The sequence below is a fragment of the Populus euphratica genome, unplaced genomic scaffold (assembly GCF_000495115.2).
Source record: "Populus euphratica unplaced genomic scaffold, PopEup_1.0 scaffold5.1, whole genome shotgun sequence".
NCBI classification, from domain to species: domain Eukaryota; kingdom Viridiplantae; phylum Streptophyta; class Magnoliopsida; order Malpighiales; family Salicaceae; genus Populus; species Populus euphratica.
The window spans coordinates 2039396-2053691 of record NW_011499848.1 but is presented as its reverse complement, the minus strand read 5'-3'; the positions used below and the strand labels follow the sequence as shown (position 1 = coordinate 2053691).

The 14296-nt window shown below is 38.1% G+C and overlaps 2 protein-coding genes across 5 annotated transcripts; both read left to right on the top strand.

The window, feature by feature from the left end:
• Window positions 1-548: 548 nt before the first annotated feature.
• On the top strand, window positions 549-4909 carry LOC105114013 (SLH domain protein). Of its 2 annotated transcripts, none has more exons than XM_011010409.1 (11): window positions 549-968; window positions 1050-1139; window positions 1229-1378; window positions 1694-1782; window positions 2286-2374; window positions 2459-2562; window positions 2652-2748; window positions 2876-2951; window positions 3063-3177; window positions 3485-4016; window positions 4577-4674. In XM_011010409.1, exons 1-11 carry the CDS (start codon window positions 695-697, stop codon window positions 4590-4592), a joined length of 1632 nt encoding a protein of 543 aa, XP_011008711.1. In that variant the 5' UTR covers window positions 549-694; the 3' UTR covers window positions 4593-4674. The 2 variants fall into 2 exon arrangements, with proteins under 2 accessions (XP_011008711.1, XP_011008705.1); XM_011010403.1 differs by having other exon boundaries at window positions 551-968; window positions 4582-4909.
• Window positions 4910-7236: 2327 nt separating this feature from the next.
• Window positions 7237-13201, top strand: CHUP1 (Hydroxyproline-rich glycoprotein family protein). Of its 3 annotated transcripts, none has more exons than XM_011010392.1 (10): window positions 7237-7444; window positions 7596-7855; window positions 8070-8161; window positions 8275-9027; window positions 9513-10844; window positions 10950-11081; window positions 11480-11661; window positions 11893-12004; window positions 12422-12565; window positions 12779-13201. In XM_011010392.1, the coding sequence occupies exons 2-10, from the start codon at window positions 7747-7749 to the stop codon at window positions 12878-12880; spliced, it is 2958 nt and encodes a 985-aa protein (XP_011008694.1). In that variant the 5' UTR covers window positions 7237-7444; window positions 7596-7746; the 3' UTR covers window positions 12881-13201. The 3 variants fall into 3 exon arrangements, with proteins under 3 accessions (XP_011008694.1, XP_011008687.1, XP_011008679.1); XM_011010385.1 differs by having other exon boundaries at window positions 7552-7855; XM_011010377.1 differs by lacking the exon at window positions 7237-7444 and having other exon boundaries at window positions 7451-7855.
• The last annotated feature ends 1095 nt before the right edge of the window (window positions 13202-14296 follow it).

The window sequence follows — 14296 nt, the reverse complement described above, 5'->3', positions numbered from 1 at the left end:
ATTTTATGTTTAATCTAGATTGATATAATATTTTTTTAAAAAAGTTATTTTTTATTTTTTTATAATTTTTAATTTAAACTTAGATTTCATAAAAAAAAATAAAGCCAATTAAAGCTCAATCACAAGAAAGAAGAAAAGAAAAATATAAAAAACAAATTGTTCAATTGAGTAGCTCTATTCATTACTTGATTCAATATAATATATTGTTAATTTGTTGCTTAGTTGTTTTTAAATAATTTGATTATTAAACATTTAATTAGTTTATATTTAATCGAACAGGGTTAAACAAAGGTTAAATCAAAGAAGACCTGAAAAATTTCTCGGGGCCACTGGTTTCCCTCTTAACACGCTAGATGAAACGAAATACAGCAGTTTTTTTATTTTATTTTTGCATTTATTAAATATATGGTGGTTGAATAATTTTATCCAACACTCGGGTGAAGTTGTTGATTCGGATGTCAAAAGTTTTCATGGTATGCGTCAAAAAAGAAAAGAAAAGGTAAAAGACAGAGAGCAGGTAAATTTTTGTTTGGTGCTATATTACTGGGCCGATGCTGTTGCTATTGCTGATAAAAAAGAGAGAGACGCAAACCTACCAACGGAGCACAGTGAGAAGAAGAGGAAGGAACTCCGGCATCCAATTTCGCAAACTTGTCTAATGCTTTGATCATTTCATTTCTAGCATTAAAAAACAATGCTCTATTCTACTGCTACTGCTACTGCTACGGGCGCTCCTTCCTCTCTCTTCCTCCGCACAGCCGTCACTCCGTCACTCCTACTCCTACGGCGCCGTAATCTTTCAGTTCTGAGATCCGAAAACCCTAACAAACACCTCCGCCTCTCCGCTTCAGTCGCCGACACGCACCCCAACTTCTCCTGGTCCTCTTCTCCACCTCCAACTGACGATGACCACTTCAGAGGCTGGGCCTTTCCCGAATCCCCTCCACAAAGCAACAACAACAAGAAAGGTTTTTCTCCTCTTCTTTTGACCATTTTGCTTTTCCTCAATTTCACTTTAGTTTAAGTTTTTATTCAATATGGATTTCTAGGGTTGCCGAAAATTGTAATTATTGCTGGGATTGGGACCTTTGTTACTGCTCTGTTAGCTGCCATTGCATATTTCTTGCTCTCTAGAAAAGGTCGGCCTCCTCACTGCCTCAATTCTGCCAATTTCGTGTTGCTTCGGTGCTTTATATATATATATTAATATAATCTACTGTCATTACAGGATTCGAGTTCCGATTTCATAGTCCAAGTTCAACTGAGACCACCGTATATGATAAAATTGAAACTAATATGTCCGACGAAAATGCCGCTGCTACGTCTGACGCAGCCATTGAGGGTGTTTCTGATGCCACCGGCATAACTCTCCATAAGGGTACATTAAATCATGTCCCCTCTCGAGTGTTTCGTTGCTCGTCAGTTCCGTTATTGGCATTGCTCACTTCTAGGGTTTCGCAAACTTTATTTTAGTAGAAAAGAAGCCAGCTTTATCTGCAATATACAAATTGGTTTGTGTTGTTATCATAATGGGTCTATAATTGAAGCTTGTTATGAAGATATTTCTCCTTTCATGTCTTTCCATTGTCTTTTATTTCTTTTTTCTAAAACGAAAATGTTGCAATGTTGGTCAAATTCCTCTGAAATGTTTTGATTTTTGTTCCTGAATGTATCCATTTCTCTTGTACTACAGAACCTGCAGAGAAGCTTGAACGTGTGAAGGTGTCGGTTTATGTGGATTCTAACCAACTGGAAACTCTATTGGCGTTAAAGAAACTGAAGGTTTGTTTTCAGAGACTTTTTATGCAATTAGAAAAGCTTGTTTCTTACAAAGACTCGCTGTGTTATTCTCAATTTAACATATGAAGTTGTACAAAGTCATTTGATTTACTTCAATCTTGCTGTCTCTACTTCGAATGCCTAAACACACCTTGAGAGGCATATGCCAAACCCTTTAAAAATTCTATCTCCTGGCTGATTGGGAGGAGAGTAGGGATAGAACTTATGGATGTGCACCTCAGACGAATACCATAGAGATATATGATCTGCCAGAGTTGGATAGAAAATTACTTCCTTCATTGTCAAGTAGAGCCCACAATTACTAAAGCATATTTGTACTTGATTATAATCGTTGTTATCTTGCGATTCTGGTAATCTATGGATTGTATTCTTTCAACCCTAAGTTCTGCAACTTCATTGCAGTTTTTTTTGGATTTTTTTTTAGCCTTCGAGGCTTTATGTCCAGTTCTGAGCATGAATTTCTTGACTGTAATTAAGGTACACAGATCATTGAAGATGATGTAGCGGCTGATGAATTATGCACCAGGAGGGAATATGCAAGATGGTTACTCCGTCTAAATTCAATGTTGGAAAGGTAGCAACCTGTCTGTGCATCTGATGGAATTATAATTGTGAATGCTTTTTGCAAGTCTGCCTCAGCAGCTTTTTTTGGTTTTAGGAATCAGAAGCATAGAATTGTTCCATCCATATCACTTTCTGGTTCAGTAATAGCTGCATTTGATGATTTGGGCATTGAAGATCCAGATTTTGAATCCATCCAAGGTAAGGCTTAATCAAGATTTTTGTTTCTAATCAAAGATTGAGTTTGTTGTTAAGGAGTTCTAAAACACTTGTTTCTGGGTTGCAAAAAGCCCTTGCTGAGTCTGGCATCATACCCAGCAAGCTATCAGGGATGAATTCCTGTGCTGACAGTTCTGATGGTAGAAGCTTCTGCTTTTACCCCGAGAGGTATGGAACATGCACTAAACCATACATTTTTCCATCTTTTCCATATGAGCCTTCTCATCTTCCTCTTCTAAGAACTGGTCCTTTTCTTTTACCCTTTCTTCTTAATATAACGTATCTGGAGGCGCAGGTTTATTTCTCGGCAGGATCTGATCAACTGGAAAGCTCAATTAGAGTATGGTTTTTTACCAGGAATAACAGAACAGGTTTCAAATTTGATTCTTAGATTTATTAAATTGCTTAAAACAAAGTAAAATGAGCTTGGTATTTTCACCAGCCTTTCATGTCTATTAAAACCTGACTTGTCTACAGTCCAGATGTCAAAGACTAAAGTATATTATATGGATGTAAAGGAGATAAGCTCAGATGCAATACCTGAACTTCTTACTGACATGCTGGCCGGGGACAAGAGCATCATCAGAAAAGTTTTTGGTATCTTCCCCTTCTCTTTCCCATCCCCTTATTTCTGTTCCTGTGACTATAATTAGAGTTTTTTAGCCTTTTAACTTTTTGACAACATAAAACTCAAGTTATTAAATGCATTCTGTTGACTACCTTATGCGATACCCATATGCACGTTTATATTTAACTCATCCCCTGTGGATTACCACCACACAGAAAAAGAAACCTTAGGCTTGTACAAGTCTCTGTAGGATTCAGAGTTTAGCGATTTCAAAGCAAATGCTCATGTCATAGAATTACACATGAAGATTATGATTCCTTGTTCAAATCTGCACAGGACAGAGCAGGCGGTTTCAACCAAATAAACCTTTAACAAAGGCACAAGCCGCAGTTGCCCTGACAAGTGGCAGGATGTCTGAAGCAGTTTACAATGAAATATTGAGGCTGGAAGCAGAGAAGTCTTTAAGGCAAGCTGCAGTGAAAGAAATTAGGAATGAATTTCTTGAGAGAGGAGATATAAAAAGGTTTTGGGATGAGAAGATGAATGAAGAAAAAATACGAGGTTTTGAGGTTGAGAAGCTTTATATTGCCGCTTTACATGATTTGGAAGAGGAGAAAATTGTACAGGTGTATACCTACGAAGAGTATTTGAAGGAGAAGGCAGCTATGGATTGTCAGAGGCAACTGCTGCTCCATCTGAAGGAAGAGGTTGATGAGATGTCAGAAAGGCTTGCATCCGAGAGGTCTGTGTATGTAGCTGAGCTGTGTAATCTGCAGGAATTGCTTAGTAAATTACAGTTTAAGCAGGAAGTGATGCTTGATACAAAATCTATACTGGAAGCTGAAATTGAAGCTCTTCGAATCCTCAGGTAAGTATTACAATTCAGTCTGTCATGATTGTCTTTATACTCATTTGCTGTATGGCTGTTGTAATAATTTTCTGAAGCTGTTCTGGATTTATGGTTTCTCTTTATAACACAGAACTAATTCTTCTACTAGAGGATATAATCAATGCTATCATTATTCACCACTGATTTGGTTGTTTTCAATTTCGAATTTGCTCTGTCAGTATGAGAAATAATGGCATCTGTGATGAATTGGAAGTCTGCTTCCCATCATGGCATGCAGAGCTGGAAGTGGATGTCTAAGAAATCTATTGATAAACATGATGTGTTTTCTACTATTTCAAACAATAATCAGTTCCTAACCTTAACTGATGCCTGTTTTCATCTTGGATCCGATGCTATATTTAATGAAGTAGATGTCTAAGAAATCATGCTATTCCAAATTATTCTATTTTTTTTTTTTTTTGTGATAGCATAATTTTGCACTGAATGAACTTTTTTTTCCCCGTGTTTGGTAATCTCCCTTTCTGTTAATTTTATGACATGTTTACGGTTCTCCTTTTCTAATGACTGGAAGCAATTAGTGCAGATCTTGGGTAGAAGATGAGGCAAGGAAAAGCCAAGCCCGAGCTGGAGTTCTGGAGGAGGTTGGACGAAGGTGGAAATGGGACGATCAAGCCTGAACATGCCAGTGCCCTAGCAGGACTTCCAATAATTACCCCCATGTTTTTTCATGTAGGATTGTATAAGATACCGCGGATGTGAAAATTGATTGGTGAATTGTTATGGGGGATTTTGGTTTCTCTTCTTCTTTGTAATATAGTCACCATGTATGTTGCTACTTCTGGATTAATTAATCAAGCAATTTGAGAATAGATGAGATACTAGGGGGTATATCAGGAGCATTTCATCCTCCATTTTGTTTCCATTTGGTGGCTAGCCTTTAATAGTTTGTTTAACCGGAGAGTCGATGCCAGTTAGAGCTGTAGTGATCAATGCCTGAGGTTGGGACGGTCGATGTTTCCATGCTTGTCTGTATGATGGCTGTTTCCATGCTTGTCTGTATGATGACTGTTCTTGATGAAAGAATTCAAAATGTATTCTCTATCTGCTCTTAGAGAATACCAAATTGAAACGAAAGGCTGGAAAAGCGTTTTCATCCATGGTGTTCATCTGAAGAATATGCAGAAAAACAAGTTTTCATGATAGTTCCATGTATGGTGAAGGCTAGGAAATCTCCAGGACAATTAGCAATGTGCCATATGAAGTTTCCAACGAAACCCTTTAGGTTGAAGATGCTGCGAGCTCCTACCAATTCTTTGGACGGCGAACGAATCAAGGAAATGCTATGATTACAGGAAGAAAGTTAACATCAGAATACGAGCTCGCTGCTCTGGCTGTGCTCGACTTCACACATTCTTGTCAATTTACCCCAAGCATGCCCGCCAAGAAAGTGCTGGCATCAAGTGATTAAGCCATCAAGTTAGGGCAAACTAGTAATTTGGGGAAGATGAGTGCTTTTGCATGACTTACTGAACTCAATTACCGAAAGCTTTCAAAAAAAGTCATTGCCGCCCATGCACTTGAGTTGGCGCTGCAAATTGCAATGCTATCCACTCCACTTTCCCTTGTCTATGTGCGTGTTTCCACCACAAGGCAAAAGCCAAGATTTGTGGTTCAATCTGGGCTTCACTCATGCTCAGCTCTTCAGTATTCAACCATGCTGTGGCTCCAGTTTCTTTGCCCATTTTCTTCATAACACCATACCTGGTATGCCTTCTTTTACCCCGCCCTCAATTTTGTCTTTCCCTCTGTAAATGCATATGTAGATTTTTCCTTTTTTCTTTTTTTTTTTGTTAGGAAGAGACTACTTCATTTGTCTTCTCCAGAACGAGGTGCCTAAACAGACCCCATGTGGTTATAATTATATTATTTTCAGGAGACAACCCCAAAAAAAAAAAACCAAAAATAATGAGAGCCCGTTCTTCTGGATTGGCTTGGTCTTTTTGGATGATAATTTGGCTGCTACAGTGTTAGACAGTGGTGACCACTCATTTCTAATGAAGCAGAAAAGGGATAATTGCTCGTGTTTTTGTTTTGCTTCATTTTTTATTTTTGGGCTTCTTCGATTATCTCATGGACAAGTTTACACCAACAAATTCCTCGGCCAGCAATGGATATTGATGAGTGCTAGCGTTTCTGTCAATTTTGTCTGCTCCTGAATTTGCCAGCTCACCCTCTTGATAGAATTTTTTTTTTGTTGGATTCATTTGCATTATTTTGTCAATGGTGCTTAATTCATGACTAGAAAGCGAAGACAAATAGATTGCTTTACGAAGATGTTACTTTGTGAGCTTATCATATCCTGGAGTTTCCCCCAAATATGCCATAAAAAAGAATCCAAAATGAGAGTAAAAGGTCGAAGGAACCCATGAATTTCACCAAATAAACCAAAACTTCTTAGCTAGAGATAAAGAAATTCTAGAGAAAAGCCAAAAAAGGGCAAAGTGTGAAATGATCAATCATTCACAAAAAAGTTGGCCTCCTTTTTATATGCTTGGCTAACTTCTTACACAGGCTCCAGTCCATTAAGCAAACAGGTGGGAGTTAAATTTCAACCTTGCTTCTACAAACCCACTTGTTTAATCTTTCCTCTTCCTCCTGTTTCAATCCCAAGAAGAGGGGATCCACCGATCTCCATGCCCTTTGACCTGGACCCACTTCTTAATATTATGTCCTTACTCCACCCCTAAGTACCTGTGCTGATCCCTTGCCTTAACCAAAGATTTTTACTTTCTGCCAACGAAGCATCCAATGTCTAGGAAGCATGGCTTTATCTGGAGTAAATCCATCTTTCTTAAATTACACCAATTAGACTGTGGTCACTTCTCCAATGAAAACGACTATCCAGAAAAAGGTCAAGTTCAATCGGATGGTTAGGATTTTCTGATAGATACTTTGATCTTTGAGTTTTGATCAACTTGAAGCTAGCTAGGGTTTTTAACTGGACAGACAAACACCTAAATTTTGCCTGCTAATAGCAGCCAACAGAATCATTTATTAGGAGGCTTGAAAAAAAATAAAATAAAAGACCCCGCAGCTCTCTTCATATTTAACATCTTTTTTCTTTTTTACACTTGTACAACAATTAGATGTGATTCGTAGGTAAGAAACTAGATGCGTTAGAGGTGGGCTCTAGTAGTTGCCGAAAAAATTACAGTGGTGGTTGTCTCTTTCAGGCTGTTTTCTGGTTTTCTTAACTCTATATATATTCCTATGAAACGAAATGGTAAAATGATATACCTATCAAATTTTTGCGATTTGTTACCATCCTTCTGGAGCAAAACTGGCCACTAGTTATACTGGTGGTTGCTGTAGCTCTTAGCAAGACAGTTGGATGGAATTCTGCTTATCATGAACTCTTCGTGGACAAACAAGTCGTTGTTTGAGAGGTCCGTAAACCTGATAAGATGATAATGCAGATTTTCCTAGAAACTATATAGATAGAGCCACTGAATTTGCAAATAATTATAAGTTTGGTAATCTGGGTTTTATACAGGCTTTGCACTGGTGTTTCTTATTAAGCGCTATTGGCTGTTGCAGAGTCTAGGTAGCTCTTGGTGCATTTCCAGAGACATGATGGCTTGAATTATCAGTTATGGAGACAGGAAGACATGGGTGGAGAGGTGCTTTGGGATTGTTTTGTTTCTATAGATGAGTGGAAGGTTAGGATTCTGCTACCGACAATACCTACATGATAGTCAGGTTAGGCTTCCTGGTTGCTGCTTCAATTGCAGCCTTTGCAGTTAAACAGCTTCATGTAAAAACTGCAAAGTCAACAGACTCTTCAGCCAAGCGTTCAGGTAACAAATTCTACAAGTTTTAGTCATAATGTTGTCTTTTATCATAAAGCTGAAAGAGTGCATCTATGCTGATATCTACATAAACACATAATATAAGACATGAAGTTAATGTATTGTAGATAGAAAACCTTACTTGAAAGACTTCTTTTCTATGCTGATATGCTTACATGCTTCTTGCATTTCGTGGTTACTCTCTGGTCGAATTGAAACTCAGAAAATGGTGAAGCAAGCATTGAGCAACATCAAATCAAAGGAGATGACAGAAAACAGTTTACATATTTTGATGATAGCACTAAAGAGAAGGATGTAAGTGTATACAAAAACTTAAATCAATTTTTTATCTTAATTTAGACCACATAAGTATGTGAGGTGATGTTTTCCATTATTTTCTTTGAATTAATGTGCAATATATATTGCAGGTGGACGAAGAAGAAGAGGAAGAAGAGGTCAAATTGATTAATAGCATATTTAACCATGCTCAAGGTACTCCACCTGGTATGGAAGATGAAGATATTCTACCTGAATTCGAAGATCTTCTGTCTGGGGAAATCGATTATCCATTACCTGGGGAAAAGTTTGACCAAGCAGAGAAGGACAAAATTTATGAAACTGAGATGGCAAACAATGCAAGTGAGCTGGAATGTTTGCGCAACCTAGTAAGAGAATTGGAGGAGAGAGAGGTAAAGCTTGAAGGTGAATTGCTCGAGTACTACGGGTTGAAGGAACAGGAATCGGACGTAGTTGAACTGCAAAGGCAGCTCAAAATTAAGACCGTTGAGATTGACATGCTAAATATTACTATCAATTCCCTGCAAGCTGAGAGGAAGAAGCTTCAAGAAGAGATTTCGCATGGAGCTTCTTCTAAGAAGGAATTGGAATTGGCAAGGAACAAGATAAAGGAGCTTCAGAGGCAAATTCAGCTTGATGCTAACCAGACGAAGGGCCAGTTGTTATTGCTCAAACAACAAGTTTCTGGTCTTCAGGCAAAAGAGCAAGAAGCTGTGAAAAAGGATGCAGAGGTTGAAACGAGGCTGAAGGCTGTGAAGGAGTTGGAGGTAGTAGTTGTGGAACTTAAGAGGCAGAACAAAGAACTTCAACATGAAAAGAGAGAGTTGATTATTAAGCTGGGTGCTGCTGAAGATAAATTAACATCCCTCTCCAATTTGTCAGAGGTAAGAGCCGTAGTTTTCGCTCAAGAAATTCTTAAGCACATTCTTGAGTTTTTTTCATCTTTTTTCCTCGGTACATTCTGAGGGTGGATGTGGGCGTATTGTTTATGCTCGCCTTTCATTTTAAGAGAGATGCTGTCGTCTTATCCAACCTGTAAAGTGCATAAATATTCTGGAGAATTGAGGAACAATTAAACATGCTAGGTGTTTGGGCTATTTTTTCTCCTAATCACATTTGTAGTTAACATCTTTTCTCTAGTAACCGCTACGCAGTAAAGGATATTTAGTTTCGGCAAGTTTGAGATACGAAATTGAACAAAATAAAGTATTGATAGATATTTAGGAAAAGCTTATTTCTAGAATATAGTTAAACATATTCAGTGGACAGAATAATTAAATTTTAGTTTTATATCTCAAAATCATGATCTGCGTTTGTTTACATGATTACTTAAATTTTCCTCTCTGTGCTTTGTTTAATGGTGCTTCAGACAGAAATGGTTGCCAAGGTAAGAGAGGAGGTCAATAATTTAAAGCACGCAAATGAAGACCTGTTAAAACAAGTGGAAGGACTTCAAATGAACAGGTTTAGTGAAGTTGAAGAGCTAGTGTACCTTCGTTGGGTCAATGCATGCTTGAGGTATGAGCTCCGGAACTACCAAACACCTTCAGGAAAAGTTTCAGCTCGTGATCTCAATAAAAGTCTAAGCCCCAAGTCCCAAGAGAGGGCTAAACAACTGCTGTTAGAATATGCCGGATCAGAACGAGGACAAGGAGACACAGATATGGAAAGCAACTATTCTCACCCATCTTCTCCTGGAAGTGAGGACTTTGACAATACTTCCATTGACAGTTCTTCTAGCAGATACAGTTTCAGTAAGAAACCTAATTTAATTCAAAAACTTAAGAAATGGGGCAGAAGCAAAGATGATTCAAGTGCCTTTTCTTCACCGTCCAGATCCTTCTCAGGAGTATCTCCAAGCAGGTCTAGCATGAGCCACCGACCAAGGGGTCCGTTGGAATCCTTGATGATAAGGAATGCAAGTGATACTGTAGCCATCACTTCATTTGGAAAGGTGGATCAGGATGCTCCTGACTCTCCTGGTGACTCACTAAATTCTGTTGCTTCATCTTTCCAGGTAATGTCTAAATCGGTGGAAGGAGTTTTAGATGAGAAGTATCCTGCCTATAAAGACAGACACAAGTTGGCCTTAGAAAGGGAGAAGCATATTAAGTTAAGAGCAGAAAAAGCAAGAGCAGTGAAGTTTGGTGACAGTTCAAATTTTCAGTTTGGAACAAAGGGGGAGAAAGTTATACCCATAACTTTGCCAGCTAAACTTTCCCAAATAAAAGAGAAACCAGTTGCCTCTGGTGAGTCAAGTGAACAATCTAGTGATGGTAAGGATGTTGATTCGCAGACAGTAAGCAAGATGAAACTTGCCCACATCGAGAAGAGGGCTCCTAGGGTGCCGCGGCCTCCTCCTAAATCATCTGCTGGTGCTTCAGTTGCTACAAATGCCAATCCTTCAGGTGGAGTGCCACCTCCACCACCTCCTCCACCAGGTGCACCACCACCACCACCACCACCACCTCCACCTGGTGGACCACCTCGTCCACCTCCTCCACCTGGAAGCTTGCCAAGAGGAGCAGGAAGTGGCGATAAAGTTCACCGGGCTCCAGAACTAGTAGAATTTTATCAGAGTTTGATGAAACGCGAGGCAAAGAAGGATACATCATCTTTGATTTCTTCAACATCCAATGTATCAGATGCTCGCAGCAACATGATAGGGGAAATTGAGAACAGATCGTCTTTCCTGTTGGCTGTGCGTTAAATATTTGCCTTTATTTTTGTTTTCCTTCGTATTTTTCTCATAAAATAGTCTTACTGCCCTGATCTGCTAATGCAAAATTCCATGTGCTGGATCCAGGTGAAAGCAGATGTAGAAACTCAAGGTGATTTCGTCCAATCATTGGCAACTGAAGTTCGAGCAGCTTCCTTCTCCACCATAGATGACTTGGTGGCCTTTGTAAACTGGCTTGATGAGGAATTATCTTTCTTGGTATGTCAATTACTTCCTAGTGGCAAAAATTTGGTAGTTATCTATCAGAGCTAACAACTTTTTAAAATAAGAAAAGGGATGAGGGATCTCAAGCGGTTCAAGCGCAAAGATATTTTTCAGGAAATATGGAACACATATACATGCCACATTCAAATCATCACGCTGAACCCTCATTAATATAGCTTTTAATACTATTATCTCATTCAGAATTTTCTTTTAGCAATAACTCACCTCCAGAAAACCTACGAAGTCTTTGCTTCCTTCAGTGCTTTAACTGGCAGAGTGGAAGAATATAGAGAAACTTCACCTGCCAAAAATTTCCAAATGTAACATTTCCTTGGCTGCTAGGTTATTGTTCAAGACTCTGATCATATCAATTCATTTTTTTATTTCTTTAGGTTGATGAACGAGCAGTTCTCAAGCACTTTGATTGGCCTGAAAGTAAAGCTGATGCATTGAGAGAAGCAGCTTTTGAGTACCAGGATCTCATGAAATTGGAGAGGCAAGTAACCTCTTTTGTTGATGATCCCAACCTCGCATGTGAAGCTGCTTTAAAAAGGATGTACAAATTGCTCGAAAAGTAAGTACATTCTTCTTCTCATGCTTGTTAAATAGATTATAGAACTCTGAGAAGATTGGAAACTTACTACTCACTACCATATTTTGTGTATGGGATTTCAAATAATAAATAGTATTCCCTAGGAGTTGTCGTGGTGTCCTGATATCTTCTACCATAATAAACTGTTAGGAGATAGTTTATTCTTTCAACTGGCTTAATTTCCCATCTTATTTTTCTTTTATTCTTTGCCAGAGTGGAAAACAGCGTATATGCACTATTGCGCACAAGAGACATGGCTGTTTCACGATACAGAGAGTTTGGGATCCCAACTAATTGGTTATTAGATTCAGGAGTTGTTGGCAAGGTATGCTTAAAACGAGAAGATATAAATTTTGATGCATGTATACATGGAATTAGTTATGAAAATGTTTGTGTTCTCTATCTTTTTGGCTCATAGAATCACGTTTTCCTCAACAATTGCATATTTAACAGGTTATATTTTATTTATCTATTGATAGATATGATGAGCAAGTTTATGACCAAAACTCATATATGCCGATGATTCAGCAAGACATTTTGTCTCGTTAAAAATATGGCCTTGAAGTCATCTTTATGCCATTGCTGTGACAGCCTTTTTGTAGCGATGGATACAAAATTTACTTTGTGATATGAGAATAATTTATGTTTGTATCAAATATCCATAAAAATGCAGATCATTCAAGGGAAAAACTTCCATTGTTTCAATACCGAAGTTGGTCACGTAACATCTTTCTCATTGCAGATCAAGCTCTCATCCGTGCAGTTGGCAAGAAAGTACATGAAGCGTGTTGCATCAGAACTAGATGCAATGAGTGGACCTGAGAAAGAACCAAACAGGGAGTTTTTGGTACTGCAAGGTGGTCGTTTTGCTTTCCGTGTTCATCAGGTATATTTTATCTCCATGTTAAATTTGATTGCTGGAATGCAAATTATCCGGATGGCGATTAGATGGAAACTGTATGGTACTGCCAGGGCAGTAGCAAATTATCTCTGGTGTCTATATTTCCTTAGCATTTAATCACAGGTTAACCTTATAGCATTGAAATGCAAGTTTCTTATCAATCTGCAAATTTGTCTCTTGACGTGGATCTATTTCCAGTTTGCTGGAGGCTTTGATGCAGAGAGCATGAAGGCGTTTGAAGAACTGAGGAGCCGTGTACGTTCACAAATGGGAGAAGAGAATAAGATGGAAGGGTCATAATTTTCTGTTGTATATTGCGTCATCTCATTTCATGTCTTCATAGAACATCATATAGATTGGATATTGTAGAAAAAACCAGTCCAGCTTGACCCAACAAAGGTTAAAGTTACTTTATACAGGGAAATATTTATAAATTTTATTGTCCTTTGACCGTCTCAAGTTTATTTTGGGGAAAGAAAACGCAGGAAAACGGATTTCAGGGTAGCATAGCGTTTTTAAGATGATATGAAGTCGACATGGGCTGAATAGCTGGAAGTAGAAAATAAGGATTTGTAATTGCTCAAGACTTTTGGTAAGTGAATAATCACAGTTTCAACTTCACCTCGTTACAGAAACTTGAAACCTGAAAATATAGGCACCAGCGTATCCTGGGCAATAGACTTGTTTGGTTAAATGTTCAGTTTATGAGGGAGTGATATTTGTTAATGGTTTCTCAGTCGAGACTCACATAAGATTTCTGTTTTCTGTACTGCTAGTTTATCAATTAACATTGTCCTGCTTTAGAAGCTAAGTTAATGAAAGCTATGGCGTCTCAAAGACATTGAAAATCCACGGTAATGAAATATTAGGTGCAAATTCGCATCTCGGTGGGAAGTAGAGAGGCGATGTTGTGTGCTTTGCTCTCCGAGGAAGGAAACTGTTACAGCGAATCCATCAAAAGCCTGCGAGCTATTTTTTTCCCTCTTCAAATATGACCTTCATGCAAAATATCGTATAGAAAAGATTTCAGTTTGGATGCATAGATAGTGGGTAACGGGTAAATTTCTTTCCCTTAATGAATTTCAAGATTCAAAATATTTAAAAATAAGATAAATATATTGATTAATTGGTTAATATCAATTTGATCTATTTTTTATAATCAAAGTATCTGGTAATTTAATATAAAAAACCTAGAAGATTGGTAACTAATAGTAAGTGATATCTGATAAACTAGGTGACTGGTAGTTGATATCTGCAAAAGATATCATTTGATAAATATAGAAACTCTCCGATAATAAAATCAATAACTTTATTAAAAGAGAAACTGCAATAATATTCTAAAAAAAAATACTCTGAAAAATATATATATATATATATATATATATATATATATAAAATACTAAGAGACTCGCATTGGGTTTTGAAAAAATCCTTAACAAATGTTGGGTTCGAGCCCATTAGAGATGAGAAATGAGTCCAGACGAACTGCCTAGACCTAAGCATGTTGAGCTCGGGGCGAGCTCCCGAGCCCACAGGGGTGTTAGGGTACACGCCCAACATGGGATCGGGCTTCATGCCCGAGCCTATGTCCTTTAGAATGTTGGGCTCGAGCTTGGGCAATAGCCGGAGCCTAGGCTCTCTAAGTGTTGGGTTTAAGCTACCATATTCAAGCTCCTTTCTTTGCTCCTCTAGTGTACTTTAGGCTTAGAATACTAA

Coding starts and splice junctions, on each gene's coding strand:
- LOC105114013 (XM_011010403.1), top strand. CDS start 695: ATGCTCTATTCTACTGCTACTGCTACTGCTACGGGCGCTCCTTCCTCT. Junction 1,140..1,228: donor TTTCTTGCTCTCTAGAAAAG/GTCGGCCTCCTC, acceptor CTGTCATTACAG/GATTCGAGTTCCGATTTCAT. Junction 2,952..3,062: donor TACCAGGAATAACAGAACAG/GTTTCAAATTTG, acceptor TCTACAGTCCAG/ATGTCAAAGACTAAAGTATA.
- CHUP1 (XM_011010392.1), top strand. CDS start 7,747: ATGATAGTCAGGTTAGGCTTCCTGGTTGCTGCTTCAATTGCAGCCTTT. Junction 8,162..8,274: donor ATAGCACTAAAGAGAAGGAT/GTAAGTGTATAC, acceptor TATATATTGCAG/GTGGACGAAGAAGAAGAGGA. Junction 12,005..12,421: donor ATTCAGGAGTTGTTGGCAAG/GTATGCTTAAAA, acceptor TTCTCATTGCAG/ATCAAGCTCTCATCCGTGCA.